Raw genomic sequence first — 25,682 nt, forward strand, 5'->3', positions numbered from 1 at the left:
CATATGACAACCAGTCACCCCTAGTAGTGGTACGAAGGACAATGACAGCTTAGCGATATGTTCAGGACATCCTGCAGCCACGTGTTCCTCTCATGGTGCCTTCCAAGAAGCAGCAGGATAACGCACACACAAGGGGTTCACAGGAAGCCCCCACAACATTGTCACACTTCTGTGACAGAATATGTATGGGACCATCTAGGATGCCAACTTCCACAGCCTACGAGTTTGCACAATCTAAAGGCTCAGTTACAGCAAATGTTGAGCGATATACTACAGTATACAATACAGAACCTGTATGCCTCCATGCTGCCCATATCACATTTTTTATCCAATGTAGAGGTGGTACAACAGGGTACTAGAGCCTCCATGACTGCCTGTATCACATCTTGCATCCAAGCTAGAGGCGGTACAACTGGGTGCTATAGCCTCCATGCCCGAATGTAACACATCATGTATCCAATCTAGTGGCAGGCCAGCAGGGTACTCCATGCCCGCCCATATCACATCTTATATACTGTATAAGCTAGAGGCGGTATAACAGGGTACTAGAGCCCCCATGCTTGCCTGTATCATATCTTGTAACCAAGCTAAAGGCAGTACAACAGGGTACTAGAGCCTTCATGCTTGCCCGTATCACATCTTGTATCCAAGCTAGAGGCGGTACAATAGGGTACTAGAGCCTCCATACCCACCCGTTTCACATTTTGTATCCAAGCTAGAGGCAGTACAACAGGATATTAGAGCCTCCATACCCGCCCATGTCACATCTTGGAACCAGATTGTAAGGAAAGAAGACAGCCCTAGAGTATACCTGGCAAAATGTAGAGCGATATGCTGCAAGATACCATACAGAACCTGTTTGTCTCCATGCTCGCCTGTATCACATCTTGTATCCAGGTTAGAGGCAGTAAACAGGGTACTAGAGCCTCCATGCCCGCCCGTATCGCATCTTGTATTTAAGCCAAAGCCAGTAAAACAAGGTACTAGAGCATCCATGCCTGCCCGTATCACATCTTGTATCCAAGCTAGAGGCAGTACATCAAGGTACTAGAGCATCCATGCCTGCCTATACCACATCTTGTATCCAAGCTAGAGGCAGTACATCAAGGCACTAGAGCCTCCATGCCTGCCCGTATCACATCTTGTACTTAAAGGGGTTGTCCCGCGGCCAAAATGAAGTTTTTTTCACAGCTCAGTCCCCCATGTTCAGCAAACATCACAAACTACCCATATAAATGGTTTGTATAGAACGTTTCTACTCACCATAAAGCAGTTTTATGAAGTTATAAAATTCTTCTTCCAAGATGGCTGCCGTCATTTCCCATGGTGCACTGTGAATGTTCTTCTCCAGTCTGAGCTCCACTGCCAATTACAGCCACCTCATTGGCTGATCGGCACCACGTGATGGGGGCGGAGCTACGCGATGACGCAGAGAAGAGGGAGGAGCCAGTACGCAACTCGTGAGCCCGGACCATCCAGAAGAGGAATCTTCAGTGCACAAGCGCGACTGTTCGTGCGACCAGAGGAGAAGTTTGGTCGTCGCCATGGAGACGGGGACGCCAGCACCGGGAGGGGGTAAGTATATAACTTCTGTATGGCCAATATTTAATGCACGATGTATATTACAAAGTGCATTAATATGGCCATACAGAAGTGTTTAACCCCACTTGCTGTCACGGGACAACCCCTTTAACCCCTTGAGTGGCACGCCCGGAAATTTTCCGGGACGAGCTCCACTGCCTATAGTGATATAGCCCGGAAGATTTCCGGGCTATGTATCACTATGGGAGCTACAGAGCACAATGCCACAAGCTGTGGCAGTGTGCTCTGCCTGCACAGTCCCACAGAGAACAAAGCAAGGGCTTTGAAAAACCAGCAGAAGATATTGCCGATCTGCCGGCAATCTCCTGCTTCTAAGTCTCCTGCTTTGTTTATAGGTTGCCATAGAGACCATCGGCTTGTCAGAAGCAAGCCGATGGTCTCTGTGGCAGGGAGAGCTAGTGCTTGGCTGTCAGAGGACAGCTAGGTACTAGCTCTTACAGCAAAGATCAGAGAAAACCTCCGATCTCTGCTGTGTTAACCCTTTACATGCTGCAGTCTATGTGACTGCAGCATGTAAAGGGCTGTCACTGCAGCATGTAAAGGACTGTCACCATCGGACCCCCGGAATGTGATCAGGGGGTCCTGATGGGTCCTTGTGGAAGTCCCCTAAAGGGACAAAAAAAAAAAAGTAAAAAAATTATAAAAACACTTGTCTCCCTTTACTTGGTAAAAAATCAAAAATAAAATCACACATGTGGTATCCGTGTGCGTCGTAATGACCCAGAGAAGGAAGTTAATGCATTATTTAACCGCTTAATGACATGGCCCCTTTTTTCCTTTTTTCCCCATTTCTTTTTTTCCTCCCCCGTTTAAAAAAATCACAACTTGTCCCGCAAAAAACAAGCCCTTATATGGCTGTGTCAATGGAAAAATGAAAAAGTTATGGCTCTTGAGACGCAACTGCAAAATTAGTTGAAATTCAATGATTAGACCATTTTAAAAAACCTGCCCTGGTGGGTCTGACAGGGTGGTAGGAAACCCGCCACTCAAGGGGTTAAGCTAGAGGAGGTACAACAGGGTACTAGAGTCTCCATACACGGCCGTGTCACATCTTGTATCCTGGCTAGAGGAGGTACAACAGGGTACTAGAGCCTCCATGCCTGCCCATACCACATCTTGTATCCAAGCTAGAGGCAGTACATCAGGATACTAGAGCCTCCATGCCCGCCCGGATCGCATATTGTATTTAAGCCAAAGGCAGTACATCAGGATACTAGAGCCTCCATGCTCGCTCGTATCACATCTTGTACTTAAGCTAGAGGCAGTACATCAGGATACTAGAGCCTCCATACCCGGCCGTGTCACATCTTGTAACCAAATTATAAAGCCCCATTTAGACACATAGATTATTGCTGGAAATTCATTAAAACCATAAACGCAGCTTGGCCATAACGGATTGGACGCAATGAGTGGACGAGATGTTTGCAAAAGCTTGTCCACTTTGCTGGTTAATCCCGGAATTAGGAGCCGTGGGCGGACATTCCACGGCAATTCTGTCCAGTGTGAACCCTGGTTTAGTGATTCTATTACTAGTGATACAAAACATGTCAAACATCGATTGGTTTGTCCCTGTGGAATGAGCAGAGCGAATATACGGGAGTGAATGATTACAAATCGCGTATCTTTGCATTCTAAAAACTCCATAATAGTGACTCGAGAGGCTGAAGTTCGGAGACCTCGCTAAAGTGCACTGCGATTGTAAGGGGGTGATGTCATCAAGATATTATCAGCAGAATGGCGTACAAAACCTCACTGCTGCCCGTGTGGAAGGCTAATTTCACGCGGACGAGTGCGATATGGGGCTGTGATATGCGCTTGCCCGCATGCCTTTTCCCTGCGGATGTCACGCTTTTTTGTTTCAAAACCGCCTTGTATCACTTTGTGGAAGTCGCGATCGCAGTTTCTCCCATTATTTTTAATAACAGTCCTCCATTGCGGGCACGTAGCACATGGCGTGATGCCACCCCTGCCCCCAAGGAAAACACGCGAGAGCAAGCACAGAGATAGAACATGCTGCGATCTGTCTCCTGCATCACTCATGTGTATGACCCCTTTCAAAAGAATGGGGTTCATGTTTGTGTGTCTTGCAACGCAGAAATCTCGCTGATGTCAAGGTGGCTAAGGGTACTTTTGCACGTGATGATAGTCGTTCAACCAGCGAATGACGTTACAGTTTGTTCAGTTTAACCAGAAAAATAAATTGTTTAATTTTGCGCCTTTGGGTTCGCAGCCGCGGTGACGAGACAAGGATGATCTTCATGCCTGTATAACACGAAAATCACAGAAAAAGGAAATATACACAGATATACTTACTGTATACTTACTGATATACTGACACTAGAGGACAGGTAGAGGCACCACAACTCCCAGCATGCAGACTAATTTTCTAAACTATTACCTACCGGTAATACCTTGTATGTATCAGTAACATGCAGTGCGGCTGTGAACCCTAGGGGTGTGCTGTGGTTCACTCATGGGGTTCAGGACAGACATTGGACTACAATATGGCATTACTAATAGGTTGTGAGCCTGCAGGTGCACTACATGTACCTGCAGGGTGCATGCTGGAAGTTGTGGTGCCTCTACCTGTCCTCTAGAATCAGTATGGGATAATGCATAGAACACTGCGAGTCTCCTGCAGCGCTGTACACATTACAGCCTGTACGCCCTGAGAGACGGCGTTCACCACTGCGCATGCCCAGGGATGCCGCATGACGGACTGCGCAGTGTGGGTAACTTTCTTTAAGCCCCGCTATGTTTAGAGGATGAAATGTATGGCGTACGGGCAGCGTATCATACAGAGCCCATTCAAGGGCAGTGTATGGTCCGCAGAGACGTAGAGCGTGCTGCGATCCGCTGTGTTCCCCCGCCGCTGCGCACGGAAGAGTCCATAGCCTCCATTTACCACGCATCATACGGCCATGCGGCTCACATAGTATACACGGTGAGAACCCGCCCGTGGATGCCAGCGCTCTACCAGGCAGGACCCCGCGGCTTCCTAGGGGGGAGGGGTTTGTGCTTGTATGAAATGAATGATAAGCGAAAGAATGACCATTCCTCGCGGCCGCGTTTACACGTTACGACTGGCCTTATTTTCACCTATTTAAATACTTTTTGTGATAACATTCGGTGTCTCTGAACGCGGTCAGTCGCTACCAATGATGTCGGTGGGCCTCGCGAACAAGCGTTACAGCGCCGCCTCTCTCAGGAGCCGTCTGTTCTATTGTCATGAGCTTCTGTGTCTTAAAACGCGATGCCTCGCCCATCGCAGTGTGGGGTGCGTCCTCAGCGCTGCTGAAGGGGGTTTCCGTGTCTTCAGCTTCGCTAGTTCAGTTCTTTCATTATCCGCTCGCTCGGCGGCGTTTACGTGATTTTCAAGCGCTGCCTGCTCTATCTTTGCCGTTTAGCGCACCTCATCACCCATCACAATGATGCCACGAGCGAAAACACGCTGCCAGACGAAAGCGAGAGGAAAAACGTGGTGCGTGAGAGCAGGCGGCCGGACCGTGGCGGTGGCCCAGGTAGTCACCGAAGGCTTCTGCGCTGTTACTGCGGTACCGCTGCGCCTCATTCTTGCACGGACAACAGACCGCTGCGGGTATTTCGGGGTACATTAGGCGACAATTAGCCGAATAATAACCTTAATTGGCCACTGAGGTCACAGCGGCTGTAAACACATGAAGCATGCGGGGAAGGCTGCGCAGAAATACAGACGAGCGCGAATACACAGCGGCGGCGGCCGCCTTATAACAACACAAGCTTTATTGATAGTCACAGATAAAAAAAAAAAAAAAAAACGTCGCCGGCGGCTTTCTGGTGCTGCCCGCGGCGCCTGTCGGGATTATGCGACGGACTATCCTGTTGCCGGTAACACCGCTACACACCCGGTGAGCCCTATAGAGCTCGCCGCACACACCGCAGGGCCTACATACACCAGGAATAGGCGCCAATACAGCCGTCACTACAGACGCCCCCGCACGTCGCAGTGACGTCAGACGCTGCCGCCGGCGCCATCTTGGTCCTCTGAGAGGCCGACTTATTCCATCTTGGTCCTCGCAAACAAGGAGGTGAGTGGCCGGCTCTGATGGCGGGTGGCAGTCCTCTCCGTGACGCCGTCTGGTGGGCGCAGCTGCTCCTCCCAGCCATGGTCGTTCTGTGGCCACCAGTGAGCCGGGAGTCATTCACCCCCATTGGTAATAACTGTCTGTTTACATGTTGTGCAGAAACTGGACGACGAGCGATGAGAGCACGAATTCTCATTTGTTCAGTCGGCGCGCGTTTAGACTGAACAACAATTGGTGAACAAATACGCCGGAGAATAAAGCAGCTCTGATGCCCCTCCACGAGCGAGAAGCACGCAAAATACGGAAATGAGACCCTGTTGTAATGAATGGGCTCTATACGTACCGCGTGCACGAATACGGTCATCTGAAAGAGCCGTAAGTCAGCGGCGGTCAGAAGGAGAGTGCGTTATACCGGCCAACTTGTGTATACCGGGGGAGGGGCGGCGCGCATAGGTGTATCCGTGAAATGCTGCGTGTTTTATAATGCCTCATTTTACCGCTGTGTGAGCCGCCATTGCACGGCAGCGATTGTGGCCTGTGCCAGACAGCGTATCTCGCGCCCGTGTCATGATAATGATAATCCACATCCTCATTGCTCCGCCCACTGCGTGTTATGTGCGCATACATTGTGTAATCCACCTGTGTGCGCCGGCCCTCACTATAACGAGGTGTCTCTCTTGGCGGCACTACTTCTGTATGTATCTTCTCTAACGCCTCTCTTCTGCCGGGTCGAGCGTCGGACACTTACACGCCTTCAGACGTCCCAGCGATGATCGCACCCTGCACTTACAAGGAAGATCGGTGATCCGTGAATGGTGGGGGTCCTTCCTGCCACCTCCACTCACCATAAATGGGCCGTAGTTCACAGAATGGCGCAGCGACAGACCAACGGTGGGAAAGATCTGATCAGCTGGATCAAAGAAATGATTTGCGCTTTAATGGCGCCTTGTAAAAGTGGTTGAGGCCGCCCACACGGGTGTTCTGGCCGGGGCCCCTCTGTTATCTTCGCCGTTGCCTGTCAGACACTTTATAAAGCCCCGTTTAATGATTGTCGCTCAAAGTTCATTCAAACGAGCGAAAATTATGTGTAACTGCGCTAAAATCACCCGCTCTCCGTTCGCGGTTGTTTGACTTTTCATTCAGCTTTAAAAGACAAAAAACCTTGTTGGCTTCTCATTTGGTGTAAACTCTTCCCAGGGGGGGGTGAAGCAGACGAGAAGCCTGCGCACGGCCTTATCGGTGAGGTCAGCGCTCTGCAGTCATTTACCCGATTGTCGCCCGTGTAATTAGCGCCGTCCGTGGAGAAATAGAGAAGAATATGTCCGTCATTTCAATTGTGGACTTTGAACAAACAGTATTGAACGACGCTGGGGCGAACGGGCCAAGAAGCATCGCAGTCCGTTTACGGAAAAATGTGTGAACCGTTAATAAAAGTAAATGTTAGTTTTCTGTTCTGTGAGCCGCAGGTCAGGAAGACGTCCGAAGCGCGGAGAGTCGGCGTGGATCTCATGGCCACTTACAGCCTGGCGAATGAAAGACTGCGGATCCTGGAGGAGATTGAGAGGGAAATCGCTGCCATCTTGTTGAATGCCGGTAAGGAGATGCCGACAGTTCTGTCCGATATTAGGATGGCGCCCGACTTGTCCACAGGAATCTGAATATACCCTTTAAAATAGTCTCCGTGGTTCCACGGTGAAGCGGCCCTTAAACTCTGATTGGCCAACCCATCATCTGCGGAGGCCTTCATGTCAACGATCCCAGCACCAACGTGAGTGAGGGACGAAGATTATAAGGAAAGCGCTGAGCGTCGGCTGAGTATGGCTGACACTCGCTAACTCAATGGCTTACGTTTTTCACAGCTGTTGACCATTTCAGCTGATTAACGTCTTATGTGGTTGGGCACTCTAGAGAGAAGCCCATCAACACCGTGGTTGGTCAGGCTGTCCGTCTCTTTGTGTAGATTTCCCAAAGGATTACTTGACTTTTCCAGCAAATATCAATTTCTAATCCCAGAGATAAATGCATGTAAAACCACGAGGATGTTTCTCTTATTTGTTGCAGGGAACGTTATCCTAGAGCTCTCCAAAGAGAAGCCCAATGAACGCCTCTTGGACAGACACGCCTCACAATTCACAACCTCCATGCAGAAGGTTGAATCTGAACTCTCAGGACAAATACGTTATCTCACACAGGTATGTTAACATCTTCACTTTACTGGCCTGTTTAAAGGCTATGGAAACCTTTATGCATGAAGAATCAATACACCCATATTTTACAAAGTCCCTCCTGCAGCAAAAAATGAAGAACTTTATCTTTTTCTTTTTTTTTTTTTTTTTTGTTTTGCTTTCAGTTTTCTTTCTCATGTATGTTGAAAGCCTCATACTTGCTTTGCAGTACCTTCTACTTTCAAGTTTTTACCTAAATTAATCAGTCGGTCTGTCTCATTAATGCACTAATAGAGATAAGCGAGCACGCTCGGTTAAGGCAGTTACTTGAGCGATCTCTCTCTGCCCCCCCCCCCCCCCCCCCCCCCCCCCTGCATTTTCTCGGATGAGTATGCAGTTACTCGAGAAGAGCGATGCTCGCTCAAGTAACTGCCTTAACCGAGCGTGCTCGCTCATCTCTATGCACTAAGGCTCAGCTCCTCCTCCTCTTTCAGAGGCTGTGTAGCATGCCCTCCGCAGTACTACACAGCCATCTCCCCTCTAGCTCCCCCTCGCTCTGAGTAGCTGAGTCCCCCCCCCCCCCCCATGCAGATAAGAGCAGAAAATTTCCCCAGAGTGAATTACAGCCCTATGTAATAGTAGCTTTCTCTGCTCTGATCTCCCCCCATCTCCAGCACTGTCATACAGCCCTCTGTAATAGTAGCTTTCTCTTTTGTGATCTCCACCATTCCCCTGCATAAGATCTGCTGCAAATTCTAGAGTGTGAACAGGGTCTTCAGTACAAGCTTCTCTGACGTTGCATTACCCAGTCATTAGCTAGTATTTTTGTTTGCCCGTACTATTGCCACAAGCCTCGGCTCAATCCCAAGGATAATGGCCTGAACTGACAGCATCGTAGATCCTCATGATCCCAAGCATTAGTTCTTCCCCATACAGTCTACATTTATTAGCAGCGCATCCCTTGCATAGTCATCATTTTTATGTCCGCATACAAGATTCGATCACAGACAAGCGAATGCGTGTTAGGTGATCGCTGGGCATGTTTCGATGGTGCAAAGATGGAGTACAATTGTCAAAACATTTGGCCTATCATTGGAGAATGAAAGGGCCGTTATTTTGTGCCGATGAGATCTACGTGGTCAGTGACTAGATACAGGTCATTGTGTGAAAAGATCTGCAGTTCATACATACAAATATTCACCGCTGTGATACACAGTATAGGTCTACTAAAGAGACTAGTAGATGGTTCATGACTATATTTAAAGATCACCTTTGTTGTGGGACAACTGCATGCAAAATCAGAGAAATCAAATTGATATGGTTTGGAGCCTTAAGACATCTCACTAAATGGGTTAGATCCTATATTCAGCTTGATCCCATCCCGGGTGTGGTAATTAACAATTGACTCTCTTTTTATAAGGCCGGGTGAGTACTTGTCATGTGTCATGGACATGTGTGTGAGCATGTCCTATTTCTTGCCGTGATATGGGAGGTAATATGACATGAAATGAGTTTTTATTCACGCTAACCATCGGTGTGCATAAATTATCGTCAATAGCATAGCCTGACAAAGGCTAACTTATAGCCGAAACGTTGCTGTGCGTGTTTTATCTGGGATATCTAATAAAGGTACGCTTTTTTCTACCTCTTTACTACGCGGTGGATCTCCTCCTTACATCAAGCACCTTTTGTACATGCTGCTGGCCCCTCTGTTGTTTGCCGTTTTCACAACCGGCCGATATACGCTGTGATCTGATGCATTAGATTCCAGTGCATCAGTTCACATGGCCGTATTCCTGAGACGTAAAAGCGCCCGGCTGGCCAATATAGCGCCAGGCGTTTTTACATCGGGCCCAAAAGATAGTCCTGGCACTATCTTTTGGGCCGAAACATGTCGGCCGCTGCATGGGCTCCTATGGGCTCCAATTTGGGGGTTGGAGCGAAGCGCCATCCCGCCTCCTCCCATTGCTGGCTGCGGTCAAGGGGTGGGATGTGGGTGGGGTTGTTCAGCTCCCGCCCACATCCCTCCCCTTGTCCGCTGCCATGGCCGTGAAAATGGCGGCCGATATATGCTCGTGGGAAAGAACCTTTACGCTTTTTCAGGAAAAAATGCCTTGTATCGCATCTGCGAAATTCTGGTCACCTCACATGAGTTTCATACATCATAGAGGATGGGAAGTGCTTCCCATTGACTTCAATGGGAATCTCAAATCGCACAGCATGCAAGAGCCTTTCAATACATTAACCGCTTAATGACGCGGCCCTTTTTTTTCCCCTCAATTTTCGTTTCCCCCCCCCCCCCCCCCCCTCCCTCCCTTCCCCTTTAAAAAATCATAATACCTTCATTAATTAATCAACGTCGCTGTATGAGGGCTTGTTTTATGCGGGACGAGTTGTATTTTTTCCATGGTGATATTTAATGTACTGAAACTTTGAGAAAATGGGGGGGGGGGGGGGGGAGAAACATTCCGCCATCTTTCAGTGCATCTTGTTTTTACAGCGCATACCATGTAATAAACATGACAACTTTATTCTATGAGTAAGTCTGATTACTAAAATACCAAACTTGTATGGTGTTAGTTTTTTTTGTTTTTTTGCGGTACTACATTTTTTTCTTTTCTTTTTTTTTTTTTTTTTTGAAAGGCATTTAAATTTTTTTAAATTATCTTCTGCGCGCAATAACTTTTTTTTTTTCCTATTGACATAGTTGTGCAAGGGCTCATTTTTTGCGGGATGTCCTGTAGTTTACATTAGTACCAATTCGGAATACATACGACTTTTTGAGCACATTTTACTGCATTTTTTTTCTGGGAGAGAGGGTGACTAAAAGTGCATTTCTGGCATTCTTTATTTATTTATTTTTTCGGACGACGTTCACTGTGTGGGGTGAATAATGCACTACTTTTGATAGATCAAACATTTACGGATGCGGCGATACCAAATATGTATTTTTCTTTTATGATTTTAGAATTAATTTTTTTTTTCCTTTTTTTTATTTAGCCCCCCTGGGGGACCACAACTGTTTGGGGGATTTAAATGCCACTGTCAGAATTGACAGTGGCATTTAAAAGGTTAATAGCTGCAATTGGCCACATGACCGATTGCAACTATTGCCTGCGGGTATCCGCTGTAATAAACGGCTGACGCCCACACAGTTGTGCCGCGATCTGTCTTCATAATACCCCGACGCTGCAGGACGTAAATGTATGTCCTGGAGCGGGAAGGAGGTAAAGGTTTCATTGAAATCAATAGGAGTTGTGTTCCGAAAAATGCCATACGATAGGACATGCAATGATTTTGTTCCTGCATCTTGGTGCGGGAAAGCATCGCTTGTGTAGATCACTCCATTCAAAAGAAGGGTTCATATTCATGCATCTCGCATCACACAAATTTTGAGCGACTTTCTCTGTTTTGTGAAACCGGCCTTAAAGTATATCTAAACTGTCAATGCCACCTTTTCCAAATTGAGAAGAACAAGCCACTTCACATGTTAAGATAAAAGTAGCGTGAGAACAGGCAGAATTCTTCTTAACAGTTCCAGACCTGCTGATTAATTGTTTTGTCAACAACTCTGCCCAGTGATGTGCACCAGAGATTGAGATACATTTTGGGCCTCCAAGCTACTCCTACAGGTGAAGGGTATATGAATTTAAGGGATACTTGGCATTCTTGTAGACTAAAGACTGTCCTCATTCTACCAGTAGACGGGGATAGTTGAGAGATTGGACGTCCAGCCATAAAAGTAAATCAAGTAACTCTGTGGAATAACCTGCTAGCCACTGCTGTACCTTGCATGACTGCCTTGGATGTCTATGGCTGGGTCCTACCAAAAGAGAAGAGCAACTGCTCAGTTGAGCATTAAACTAAGATTCCATTGCCAAAGGTTGAGGTGTTCAGACAAAGGAAAGCCACAGCACCCTCCTTGCGAAACAAAATCGTCTCAATCTTCCAACTGACTCTTGGAACTGGCAAATGACTTCAAATTTTGGGCTCCTCTGCCTGTATGACTGTTTCATATTCTTGGCATGTAGTGAATGAAATTTTTTTTCAACTCTGATATGTTTCCATTCTCTGTAAAATTTCCCAGAGATGTTTTTTGAAACATAGGGTGGTTTCCAGATTTCTGGAGAATACTGTATATGTGTCTTTCTCACAACTGGTCACAAAGACTGATGTCAGCAGCACTCACCAGGATATAGCAATTAGTGGAAATGGCGTGGATGCACGTTAAGACAGAGAGCTGGGTCCTGGCTTAACACAGAATGTCAAGCTTGACAAAGATCCCAGTTCAGGGATCGAAACATCTTTATGTTCCGCTGCTTTCTACCGGTGGAGAAGTCAGGGGATATCCAGGCTTTGTTCATCTTAATGAGTGTAAGCCTGTCTGCGCTGTCAGTTGACAGGCATGTATGCATATCCGTGATAATCCCCCACCCCAGCAGCATTAAAAAACCCTCTCTGATAAGACGCTAGCAGCAGGGCAGGCCAGCACCTGCAAAGCGTACAGCGCAAGCTCGTGCTACATGTCCAACTTTGACACCCAATAGTTGTATGGAGCAGAGGGATCACGGAGGACGTTGGTACGGTCGGCTATTTAGTCCCTCACTATCTTTTTACAGTGTTACCTCCTACTCAGCCTAAACTGGGGGGTGGTGACACAGTCTGGCTGGGGAGCCATAAAACTGGCAAAGGCTTTGGAGAGAGTTCCCCTGCCTGCGCTGGACATCCTGCCTGTTCCCCACATCTCCCCTACTAGTTGGCCCACTGAACTGCGTCCTCTACTGCTAGCGTTGTCAGATGGGAACTTTAGCATCAGCTTTTCCACCACGGCCTTGTAGTATTGCATCACTCTCTTACTCCTTTACTCTTTGTGAATGAGTGGAAAGGTTCTCCTTATACCGTGGGTCGAGAAGGGTGAACACCCAGTAATGTGTTGGCCAGAATGCGTCCAACGCGAGGGTCACGGGAAAGGCAGCTTAACATGAAGTTAGCCATGTGTGCCAGGCTCCCAGTACGCAACACATCGCTGTCCTCACTAGGATGATTCTCAGTTTCCTGTAGCATGGGTACCCTCTGCAGTGTGGGCAGCAGTCTCTTCCCCCTCCTCCAATACGTGCTGAGAAACAGACGTGAGAGTGCTCTGGCTATCAAGCGACGTATTGTCGTCCCCCATCTCCTGTTCTATTCGCAAAGCATCGGCCTTAATGCTTAGCACCGACCTTCTCAGCAGGCAAAGCAGCGGGATGGTTACGCTGATAATGGCCGCATCGTCGCACACCATTTGCATAGAATCCTCAAAGTTTTCTAAGACATGGCAGATGTCAGATATCCATACCTACTCCTCTGTGAAGAACTGCGGAGGCTGACTACTAGAGATGAGCGAGCATACTCGCTAAGGGCAAATACTCGAGCAAGTATTGTCCTTAGCGAGTACCTGCCTGCTCGTAAGAAAAGATTCCGGGGAATGGGGGGGGGGGGGGGGAAGAGGAGGATGGGGGATGTGGCATAATAGGCCGGAGAAACTAGCACCGAGGTAGGACCCGCAATCCTCAGTGTGGGTAGCACGTGAGCGGACCCTGGGTCAGACTCGGTCCCAGCCATCACCAAGTTCACCCAATGTGCCGTCAGGGAGATGTAGCGTCCCTGCCTGCCAGCACTTGTCCATGTGTCGGTGGTTAAGTTGACCTTCCCAGTAACCGCATTGGGGAGGGCACAATTTATGTTCGTTAGACGTGCTGGTGTAGGGTGGGGACAGCGGAGCGGGGGAAAAAGTGGCGACTGGGGACCGAGTACCGAAGGACGCCGCCACCATCAGATTGTGGAAAGCCTCCATTTTTACTAGTCTATATGGCAGCATGTCCAGGCTGAGCAGTTTTGAAATATGCACGTTTAAAGATTGTGCATGTGGTTGGGTGGCCGCGTATTTCCACTTTCGTTCCAACGCTTTGGTTAGTGACAGCTGAAACCTGTGCTGGGACACATTGTTGGAGGTGAGGGTGTGGGTGCAGGCCAGGAGGCGCTCGTGCCTGCGGCCTGGGAGGGGGATTGCATCTCTGTGCCAGGTTGTTACACGGGGAAGAGGCAGTGGTGTGACCCGCAGGCGGTGAATGGCCTTTGTTCCACCTCGTCCGGGTGCTTACCCATCATATGCCTGCGCATGCTGGTGGTTGTCAGGCTGGTAGTGGTGGCTCCCCTGCTGATCATGTTGCGGCACTCGTTGCACACCACTGTTCGGTCGTCCGCGCTCTCAATAAAAAAACCTTCAGACCTTCGAACACCTAGCCCTCTACACGGAGGCTTGCTGCGAGGAGGTGCTGTGGGGAACAGTTAGGGGAATATTTGCTGTGGCCCTGCTTCTCCCTCTGGGCACCCCACTGTATCTTCCAACCTGTTCTGGTGCTGCACTTGCCTCCCCCTTTAAAGCCCTGTCTTTAGTAGGCTTAGCAATCCAGGTGGGGTCAGTCACCTCGTCATCCACCAGCTCTTCCTCTGAATCCTCTGTCTGCTCCTCCCTCAGACTTGCTGCCCTAACAACAACCTCACTGACAGACAACTGTGTCTCATCATCATCATCATCCTCTACAAAAAGCTCTTGAGACACTACTTGGAAGTCCCCAGCCTCATCACCCTGACTCTGTGAAAGTTCGAAATTTTGGGCATCGGTCACGACAAACTCCTCAGGTGGCTGATAACCGTTTTTTATGACTTCGGGCAGGGACCAGAGAGCAGTTCCTAGGAGTATGTCTGTTCAGAATCTTTCCTTTTTTTGGAGTGACCAGGCTGGGAGGAAGGAGGAGCAGCCTGAGGATTGCCTGGCATGAGTGGACTGTGTGGAAGACTGGGTGTTGGATAAATTACTGGATGCATTATCCGCTATGCATGTCAGCACCTGATCGCACTGTTCTGCTTGTCATAATGGTCTACCACGCGGACCTGCAAAATGTGAGATGCAGCTGGAGAGCAGAGATACGTGGTGCTCTACTAATCCCTCAGCAGCATGCACTGTTTCACCCCACCCAGGACCTCGGCCTCTGCCCACACCCTCATTCGGACACCCACGTCCTCGACCCTTACCCCTAGTCTTCACCATGTTGGATAATGCACTTGGACTAAATGCTACGCAAAATGCAAGGTTTTTTGTGTACGCTTATAGGCCAAAATGGACAGAATAAACAGTGTATGCTGTTAGCGCAAATTCATAGCCCCCAGAGACTGGTATATAGAATACGCTCTCAGCAGGTCCCGAAAAATTTAAAACCGTGTTTACTGTTGTTAGATTGCGCAGATTCACAGCCCCCAGACACTGGTATAAAGTGTACGCACTCACAGGGCCAAAAATTTTTTCTAGTGGGTATACTGTTGTTAGATAGCGTAGATTCACCAACACACAGGTATATAGCGTACGCTTTGAGCCCCCAAAAAACTAAAAAATTTTGAAATTATAGTTTTGTTACTTCCTATGTACTCTGTTTACACCCCTGGCAGTACACTGCAGAAAACCGGTAACAGTGGGCAGAATACAGCCGGGATGCTTGAAAAAAACAATGTGCACACTACTGGTCCCAGCCAGCCAAAATGAAGATGCACACAGTGAGAGGAGTAGTAGTCCTAAAAGGGACTGTTGGGTTCTGGTAGTAAGGATCCCTGCCTAACCGCAACCTAATCCCTACACCAACGCTTTCCCTATTGCAGCAGCTTTATCCCTAAGCTCATGCAGCATGCGTCTGAGGCGAGCCGCGGGTGACCATAGCTTTAATACTCGGCGGTCACCTGATCAGCCCAGCCAGTTACTGCTGTAGACGTGCACAGGGTTGGCACGTTACAGCAGGAAGTGATAAAGCCTTCCCTGCATGTTTAGTGGCTAAAAAATGGCACTAAACATGCGGGATGGGGACATAAAATTTTCTCAAGCACCGCGTGGTACTCACTCGAGTAATAAGCACCATTAAGTATTCTACTACTCAAACAAGCATCAAGCTCGGATGAGTATGCTTGCTCATCGCTAGTTACGATTATTTTTTGAGGGGGAGAAAAAAAAAGTCTGCATCCTTAAGGAGTTAAATAGAGCTGGTCGTGACCAGAAATAACAATATAGACTATATTCTCTTGTCCCATGTCCCCTTACCCCCTAGTGCACACCTCTGTTGTCCCACTGGTGTTCAGTCAGGCTGTGTGCGAACCATCACAGGCTGTTGCAGAAAATCACAGACTTCGGCAGTGGACCACTGGCCTGTGGTTTGCTGCAGCAGCATATGGCATTCTGTTTACAGACTGACTGCAGCCGTATAAACAAACTTGGTGGGGTGGATGGAGAGTCAGCACTGGCGCTGTGAGAACCTAGGATGTGTGAGTGTAGTCTCTTCTAGTTAAAAGGGCGGTTCGGAATTTTTTATTTTTTTATTTTTTTTTTTAAGGCTTTAACTAGTTTTCAGATGGTGAGCAGCCTTTGAATACTGGAATATTTATGACAGCTCCTCGGGAGAATACAATACTCTTTCAGAGGTACAAAGACTATTGTGGTCCAGCCAGGGCTCATGGAATCTGCATTTTCCAGTGGTCTTTTCAACCTCCAGGATACCATAGAAAGTGAGATGTAAAAAGGAAAGCAAGACCTTCTCTTCACCTGTCATGCTGTATTAATGGTTCAGGTGCCGGCAATACATACTTTTGAGAGACAAAGTAGAGATTGGCCCCCGTGTGCGTAACCCCTAGGAAGACTCTTGGAGATGTTATAGTATGTGCTGGTCTTCTATTCCAGGGTGTTGTATGAATGGAAAAGGTTTCAATACATAAAGAAAAAACAAGAACCATAAACCTGTCTAAATGAATGACAGACTGGTACAGAGGTATACAGGACCCTTCCTGCAAAGCCTTATGGACTAATGCCCATGGCCTTATTTCTGCCACATTTTACGCAGCGGAAATTTGCGGCGTTGTCCCGCAGCTATGGGTTCTATTGAACCTATCAGCTCGATGTTCATGCTGCAGAATTTCACCACAGAATTCCGCAGCGTGAAAGAAAATGTGGCATGCTCTATTTGCTGCTGGAATATGCGCGGGCAGCTTCCATTGTAGTCAATGGAAGCCTGCCGTCACACTATACTTCCGCTGTAGCACAGCAGAAGTATCGCATGAATACGCGTGCCCGCTGGCTGCGTCATCCAGCACTGCCGGCGTGCCATGCACTGTACTGCACATGCACACCGGCTTGGCAGACGGGGCTCGTACAGCGCATCCGGATTGGTGAGTATAGTGGGGTTTTTTTGGGTTTTTTTTTGGGGGGGGGGGGGCGTGGCAGACACCACTGCGATATTCCGCTGGCGGAGTCCATCACGGCCATGGGCATGAGGCCTAAGAGTCTACAACACACGTCAGACACAAGGCCCACTGGCTGCATCCGGCCCACCACCTCATTTTAGGTTGCTGCATGCCCGTTGGGCCACGTAACAGGCATTTCACTCAGCAAGCCTTCAGCTTTGATCTGGCAGTGGCAGTCTGTGATTGCTGACCTCTCATTCCACCCCACCGGTGTCTGGGTGTGCCGTCCTGTATGCAGTGCAGACGTCAAGGGAAGAGGTCAGCGGTCACAGGCTGCACTGCTGCCAGCGAATCAGAGCTGTAGGCAGGATAAGTAAAATGCTTTAGGGGATCCTGTCTGGCCTGAGGCCAATGGGTGGGTTGCTATTACTACTGGGACTACTATGGGGGGGGGTCACTTATTACCACTGGAACCAATATACGGGCACTAGGGAAGAGTAAACGACAGTTAGGGCAGAAAGTACTCATGCAGTATTGGTGTAGTGGTAGCAGGGTTATTCTAAGTGGTATGCTTTCCTGAAGGTGGATTTCATGTTGCTTTTGAAAGTTTCGATGGTGAACTAGAGTGATTGTCTGCCATAGTGCATTCCAGAATATCGGAGAAATCTTTGAGACTGAAAGAACAAAATATGTCATGTCAGGAAAGAGATTACGTTTGGGGAGGCAACAGCAGATTTAGTCGGTTGTGTGTTGGGAACAAATTATGGATTGCTCTGTATGCCATTGTTAACATGTTGGACTGAATTAGTTGGACAATGGGGAGGGAGGGAAGTAACAAGGGGAGCGGTGGCTTATACAGGTGCAGAATTGTTGAATGGGAGGCTAGATCTATGTTCATCTATGAAGCGGCCTATTTACAGTAAATGGAGGGCCTGCCTTGACATCATCATTTCCCTCCACAGCTCCGATGTCGGGACAGGCCCGACACTGCAGTGCAGGAGTGCATCTGCACCCGATCATCAGACACATCGGGTGCAGATGCACTCCTGCACTGATCCTCATCAAGGACCCCCGAGGAGAAGGCAGAAAGGGTTTTTAACCCTTTCTGCGTTCTCCTTTACACATTATATAGCGCTATGTAATGCAGAAAGGTTCTGGCCGGCGATCATGTGACCGCCGGTGTTACCTGACCCCCAGCGGTCACATGAACGCAGAGCCGGGAGCCTGCACCGTGGGGGGGGAATGTGGAAGTAATACTTCCGCATTCTCCCTTCTGCCTCCCGGCCCAGCGATCATTTGACCGCTGGGTGCCACCTGACCCCAGCAGTCACATGATCGCCAAGGCAGAAGGGAGAATGCGGAAGTATTACTTCCGCATTCCCCCCATGGTGCAGTGAGCACCTGCACCCTCCTGAACTCTGTCAGTTCATGAGGGTGAAAGGAAAATGTATTTTTTTCTCATCCATTTATTTTTTTCTCAATGGATGAGAAAAAATAAATGGATTGGAAAGGGCTAAACTGTTTTGTGTCTTTATCTTTTAGGGTTTATTTAGAATTCCATACTTCACTAAACAGTATCAATTAAGGTGCATATAAGCCTTAAACACTGTAAGCAATTTTTCTTTTTGCCCTGCATTCTAGATTTTTGAGACTTTTTGATTTTCTCTCACAGGTAGCCACAGGACAGCCCCATGAAGGCTCCAGTTACAGCGCACGTAAGGATGGAACAATGGCTCTCAACAGAATTGATTATGCCCGGGTGAAGCTAGCTGAACTATGTAGAACATGTGAGCAGATGCTGGAGCAGCCCTGACCTTCATTAAGAAATGAAATAAAATAAATAAATGGAAAAATTGTTATACATTTTCTATGTGCCTTAGGAAGCTAGCTGTCACCAAAGAGCTAGGTTGGCATTCTGCACAGATGGATTAAATAGAATACGAGTGGTTTCATACTACATGCTTTGTACCAAAAACATTCTTGGTGACAAAAACAAAAAATGTACTCTCTTATGAGTTATAAAGCAGTTTGGCAATGTTTATAAATGTCAGGCATTACATTTTTTTTCCCTTCTACTGCAGTCTTGGGCTCTGCAGGTTACAAATAGTTTTGATTATCCACAACTCACCTGTGCCTCAACCCCTGATGGAGTGATGAAAGTATTGGCTACCGAAACCATCAACCACTTTCTGCTTAAATATCCCATATGATGTAAGACACTGCCATGTAGCGGCAAAATCCTACCCCTGGCTCCGAGCTAACGTTCCACCAGCTGTGGAGACAACTCTTTACAGAAATTAACTCTGGCCAAGTCCTTTCAGTTGGGAAAATTGATATATGCTTTGACTTTGGGCAGCTGCATCGTGATATACAGGCCCGTGGTTCAAAATAAAGTCTCCTGAGTAAAACAGCAGGTTCAGACGCTTTCTACTCAAAGTAGATAACCTGCCAGGTCGTAGCCTGAGCCACCATGTTAAGGCTGATAGCTTAGAGAACTGACTGTGCCAAATTAACATTCAGGACCTGGGGTCCCTGAGAATATTGAGGAACAACATCTCTAAAGATGAGCAGGGAGATGGCTCCATTCACACTTTGGTGATGATGCTTTCTAGTAAGCCTTTGTGGTCAAGTTCATCTAAAAACTTTCTACATTTGCCGCTATTCACTTCTGATCTGTATGACAACCATTAAAAGTTGAAGTAACGCTTTCTGTGAATTGGACTGAAAATCTTGGGCTGCAGCTGGTTAGCTGGTGCCCACAGCTGAAATGACAGGACAGAAACCTGCATACAGGTAAAAGAACTGACACCGAAAGCTCAACAGAGTGAAGTTTGTAGTTGTGGACAAGAACTTCATGTGATGGTGGAAGCATAATAGTAAGCCCCAGTAAATACAACCAGAAATAGGCCTTATAGGGAACTTGATGTGGGCTGGGTCCCATCACTGGAAGGTGGTGCATAGCAGAAAATGTGTGGTCTAGAATGGAGAAGTTCAGAATCCTACATGATACTCAAGACTTGAGACAGGAGCATAGGCAGAAATAGAACTACAAGTGTAGCTAACAATCATCTGGATTAGACTTGGAATAAACCTGAAAATAAAGACTTGGCCTTAGCCAGAATCCACAAGAACAGAAGGCCGGATGGGACCAGATCTGACCAGACAAGAACTGTTCCGTAGACTATACGTTGACCCTCAGGCAGCGACGGAACAGACAAGGCTTAAATAACAGAATTGTGTTTCATAGCAACTGAGCCCAGATCCAGGAACGGGGTATGTTCCCATGAATCAACTGCTGTGGATTTTCTCAGGTGGAAAAGTCCGGAAAGTCCAGTCTTCAGCCCTCATTTGAAGATGTGAAATTCAAACTGAAAACGTGGTGTAAATTGACATGCTGCGGATGTAAACCCCAGAGTGCAGGGCAATTTAGGCTGCAGTGTGTGGCTGGGATTTCTAAAATGGCAATAGACTCTGGACCATTGCTTTGCTGGTGCACGAGGGTGTAGGTTGACAACATAAAACCCTGCGGAGTTAATGTTCACACAGAACAGCAAAATTGAATAACTAGAGCAAATTGCATGTAGGCAGCAGGTGAGGGGTAAACCCTTAAGTATTTTTTTGTTACCTCAACAGGATCCAAGCCCTGACCCAGAAAAAGAAGTAACATTAGGCAAGATAATGTCCGTAAATCTTTTTTCCTAGAGTGTTTTTTTTTTTTTTTTCTTTTGAGGAATTGCAGAAAAAGATCATCCTTTTAAATTATGGCAGAGACCCCACTTATGCTATGGCTTTCCCTGCCAGCCTCCCAAGTGCATCCGTGCGGGAAAAATAGACTATATGTTCTTTAGAACTGCTTACCAGTGTAGAAGTTGTAGTGCAGGGCTTTCTATATGTGCTCACTAAGTGTCGCCTCTTAAGACCATTGGATAGCACCTAAGGGTCCAGCTTCGGCAACCTTTTAACTCTGCCCCCTAGAGCTCTGTCCGTACACTTGGTTAATATGCTATTAAGTACCTTTTAATTCAATGTTTGAGGGACTCCTGTGTGCTGTAAATGGCGGCTGGAACGATTCCGAGCAACTATTGCTCATGTGTGCTTAGGCACTCAACAGTCGTCCCATGTAAAGAGGCCTTTATTTGTGGTTTATTGACCTTAAGCTCTTTTGGCATACGCAGTGTAAAGGCCCTCTTACACACAAAGATGATTGCTCAAAAGATGGCTTTTGAGCGATCATTTTGCATAAACTACTCATTGATACTAATGCCAATTAGTAGCTTATTAATGCGTGTAAGCCTCCTGCGAGCTATATTCAGAGAACAGCGGGTGGTCTGTTCTCTGAATATATTCCCTTTGTTCTGCTGTGGGGCTGACAGCTGAGACAGTGTTATCAGCGCTCCCCGCGGAGCACAGAGTCAAGTCCCTGCTATCTGCTTTTCTGCTGAACAATGGAGTTTATAATCTAGAATAATAATCTTTAGTTATACAGCTCCAACATATTCTGCAGCACCTACAATACAGAGGAAATAAAACAAAGACCATGGTTACATGAAGTAATGTTAGATGGAAATGCCCCCCCCCCCCCCCCCCCAGACCATCACACCAGTAAGAAGGCAGTATGCCACTCCACAGCAAAGGCAGGATTGAGGCACTCACCCCGAGGTCTCTAGACATGAAAATGGCCGTCGTCTGTGCCCAAACTAATCCTGGATTCATTGCTGAAGACACCCCCCCCCCCCCAGTACCACTCCATAGCGTCTAGTTTTCTTGTTCACAACCCCACTGCAAACGGTGGGTGGTTAACGGCCATACACATAATGGGCGTGGTGAGACGAAAGGCCTTCAGCAAGCACCTGGAAGTGGTTCCGACAGACACAGGTGTAACGATTGTGCCCCCTGTCTCCAGATGGCAGACAATGAAATGCTTGGAGCTGCTTATGCTTCTCAGACGATCAGATGATCCCCTCTACTGGTGGTCTGACCAGGGCGTCCTGAGCGCAGTTGCCTTGTTTGTCCTTAGGCATTCACTTGCTGCAATACTTTTCAACAGTCTGGTCAGATTGGCCCAGGTGGCGGGTAGTTCATTGATTTGACTATTCAGTTTCTCACATTCCAATAATGTGCCTTCTCTCACACTCTACTAAATGGGTGAAATCTCTTTTGATTGCGTTTCAAGCCAAAGAAGAGGTCACCACACAAGGAGCCTCCGACAGCCTTTTATAGATCAAGGGTGGAACCACCTTTTAGGGCCTCCGGTGTTCATCTAATCACACCAAAACTCATCATTTACATACCTGCCTGAGATGGAACTGCATGCCGAGTTTTGCAGCAAAATGACAACAACTTATGTGGGGTGCATTTTTTAAAATTTTCATACAGTGTGTGTTTAGGCAGCTTCAATCATAAATACAAGTGTTTAAAACCCTCAATAATATTAGGGAAGGATGCCCATACTCTCCTTACTTTCTTGCCATCTGTACTCCGATTAGCCTCATCCCTTTTGAAAATGTTTGGCAGTTATGATCACTACTTAGATAAGGTTTGTAGTCGTGTTGTCTCCCTCCCCCTTCCCACCGCCTCCAAAAAAAAACCTTATGATTTTTATTTTTTTTACACTCCCGATCATTGGCTAAAAGTCACTTTACGTAAGATGACTGTTGTAAATTTTATTACAATTAGTGCAAAATTTGTTATTAATGTTCACTATTACCATTGAATACATTTTTAATAATAAACTGATTTTCTATCTGTAATTTTAAAATGTTTAGTCGTAAACTACACATCTACAAGCTCCACAGCTCCACATCTAGCGCTTCTGCATGTAAAACAGCCCTTCTGGGATAATCAGCCCTGAGAGTTATTAACTGATGTAAAATAACTCGGAGATAACTTGTTTGGTAAATTTCTATTTATGTTTGGAACACATTGTCGCCCTTTTCCAATAGTTGTTTTAAAATGTCCTGTTTTAGGTTACGTAGAAACAATTAAAAATGTTTTCAGTTTGAACGTTTCTATGTTTGTTTGGGGGATGGGTGGGTCTTGGGGTATGGGGGTTTTGGTGTCACAATCAAGCCTGTAGAAATGTGCACATCGGATTTAAATGTATAATGATTGGTCCGTAATTGATTTTACCATGTGAGGTATGTTATCTGTGATCAAGAAAAGTGTCCTTTGAAATGTGTCTGCTCGTAGACATGGTGTTACATGGTACCATTTGTAATTTTTATGGATTTTTTTGGAATAAAAGAAGGGTTTTTTAAGTAGCCAGCTTTTCTCCTTTATTTCTAGTACAAGTGTGACAGGCGAGCATGTATTCTTTTGACACCTTTTTGTAAAGTAGACCACCAGTATTCATGGCAGGATATGAATACTAGTATCCTTATAACACCTAGATGCCCAACAAGTTTATTCATGCCCTCAGGCTAGAATGCGAGACCTCTGCAGAAGGAATGAAGATTCTTCCAGGACGGGTGTTGCTCAGGTGTGTAAGGTTGGCAGGGTTAATAATTTGTGGTTAAATTTATTAATTGAGGCTAAGAATTCTCCTCTGCCGTGTCAAATGACCTCGGGAGCGCATCAGCCTTTGCATGTCTCTGTGTTTAGCACTTCCTTTTACATTTTCTTTCCGCTGAGAACTCAATCTTGACGGGTTCAGGCACTGTGCAGACTGGATATGTCATATTTTTGTGGTCTGTGTAGATATGGAAAAGAAAATGTGAAAGATAATAGATTCCTCCATTCTTTCGAAGCAAGTATTATGGCCAGTAACTTGTGATCATCAATGGTTTTCTCCCAGCAGACAAGTAGTTTGAAGAAGCTGCAGGTTATATTCTCGCATATGGAGCTCTTTCTGTCTAAGAGGACTCCAGTGCCAAAATAGAAGGCATCAACCTTCAGGTAGAAAAGTTGTTAGGTGTCAGAATGATATAGAATGGGTGCAGCAGTGAATGTCTATTTTAGTTTAGAAAAATCATCAAGAGACCATTTCTTGGAATTGACACCTTGATGAGTCAGGGCAGATATTAGAACTGTCAGGGATGAAAAACATGAGATGAACTGTTGGTAATAATTGGTGAACACCAAAAAAACACGGGCTGGCCTTCAGACTTGGAGACTTCAGCCAGTTAAAGACAGCAGACAGCTTCTCCGGGTCAATGATGAGACCTTGGGCTAAGATAGTATACTCCAGAAGCGACAAAATAGACTGTTCAAATAAGCACTTCTCTAGCTTGGCATACCAACTGTTTTGGCGTAAGTCCTGTAAGACATTTTTCATAGGTCTGCAATGGGAAAAAATGTCAGTCAAGAATATCCGAGTGTCATCAAAGTACACTATGATGGAGGAATACAGAAGATCACAAAACGCATAATTTATGAATTCTTGAAACGCGGCAGGAGCATTCCACAGAACGAACAGCATAATTAGGTTTTCATAATGGCCATTTCTGGTATTAAATGCAGTTTTCCATTCATCTCCTTCACGTATCCTGATAGGATTGTAGCACTGCAGAGATCTAGTTTGGTGAAAACTCTAGCACCCTGGATTCTGTCAAATAACTCAGATATGAGAGGTAACAAGTATGCATTCTTTATAATGAGTGCATTGCTCCATAATCAATACATGGATGCAGGGAAGAAGCAGAACCCAGCGTAAACCAGTGAGGAAGATTTTTGGATGAAGAACCTTTCTTGATTCTTTTTGATGTAATCTGATTAGGCTTGAGTCTCTTGTACGGATAACAGGTATACCTGGCCCCTGCAGGGCAAAGTGCCTGGAAGTAATTGGGCAATCAATTGTCTTGGTTTCTCTTTTTATTGAATACATCAGCATAGGCTGCATATTGAGGAGGTAGAATTGGAAGCTCTGGATGGACTGGTGTCTTCAGGACAGGAGCAACAGAACACAGGCAATGGCTTAACAGCAAGTGCCCAAACTTGGAGCACCAGCAGGATACATGGCATAAGCAAACTGCCCCAGGTAAATGTGGTTCCACCTTGCCACACACATTTAACTTTGTGCTGTCAAAGGCTGGCAGCACAACTCGAGAAAGTATTTCAAAAAAGGTCAGAGTAGGCAGCAAACAAGTAACAAAGTCCAAAAAATAATGCTGAAGATGGGAGCACAGAAATCAGGATAGTTAGGAATCAGTCACAGCTATAAACCGGAACAAACAAACTAGGGCTTTGGCACAAGGAATGGAACCAACTGCTTAAGTATCTAACTTGGGGTGTGGATGCTTAATATAGCAGGGGCTGGAGGTGGATTGCTTGGGGACAGGTTATGGGAGCGCATGTACGTGTAGTGCCCTGAAGTCTATATATCTGGCCCTTTATAACTGTCATACTTGTCATGTCTTTAGTGTGCAAATTGTCTCTAGTTATGTGTATTGCATAGCTGCAGCATGTAAGAGGGGAAAGGCTGGGAGATGTCTGGAAATTATAACCAATTGTCTCATCACGTAATGTTACACTATATACAGTGGGAAAAAAAGTATTTAGTCAGATACCAATTGTACAAGTTGTTCCACTTAAAAAGATGAGAGAGGCCTGTAATTGACATCATAGGTAGACCTCAACTATGAGAGACAACATGAGA

At 46.6% G+C, this 25,682-nt stretch overlaps 1 protein-coding gene across 2 annotated transcripts; it reads left to right on the plus strand.

Moving 5' to 3' along the window:
* Positions 1-5,583: 5,583 nt before the first annotated feature.
* Positions 5,584-18,942, plus strand: MED11 (mediator complex subunit 11). 2 transcript variants are annotated; one of them, XM_066574160.1, is made up of 4 exons: positions 5,584-5,669; positions 7,133-7,259; positions 7,728-7,858; positions 18,762-18,942. In XM_066574160.1, the coding sequence occupies exons 2-4, from the start codon at positions 7,175-7,177 to the stop codon at positions 18,900-18,902; spliced, it is 357 nt and encodes a 118-aa protein (XP_066430257.1). In that variant the 5' UTR covers positions 5,584-5,669; positions 7,133-7,174; the 3' UTR covers positions 18,903-18,942. The 2 variants fall into 2 exon arrangements, with proteins under 2 accessions (XP_066430257.1, XP_066430258.1); XM_066574161.1 differs by lacking the exon at positions 5,584-5,669 and adding an exon at positions 5,692-5,795.
* Positions 18,943-25,682: the final 6,740 nt, after the last annotated feature.

The sequence above is a fragment of the Eleutherodactylus coqui genome, chromosome 7 (assembly GCF_035609145.1).
Source record: "Eleutherodactylus coqui strain aEleCoq1 chromosome 7, aEleCoq1.hap1, whole genome shotgun sequence".
Classification (NCBI taxonomy): Eukaryota; Metazoa; Chordata; class Amphibia; order Anura; family Eleutherodactylidae; genus Eleutherodactylus; species Eleutherodactylus coqui.

Excerpts from the sequence above, each read along its gene's own strand:
- MED11 (XM_066574160.1), top strand. The coding sequence starts at position 7,175 with ATGGCCACTTACAGCCTGGCGAATGAAAGACTGCGGATCCTGGAGGAG. Across the intron at positions 7,260-7,727 it reads TGCCATCTTGTTGAATGCCG|GGAACGTTATCCTAGAGCTC; the intron begins GTAAGGAGATGC and ends TATTTGTTGCAG. Across the intron at positions 7,859-18,761 it reads AAATACGTTATCTCACACAG|GTAGCCACAGGACAGCCCCA; the intron begins GTATGTTAACAT and ends TTTCTCTCACAG.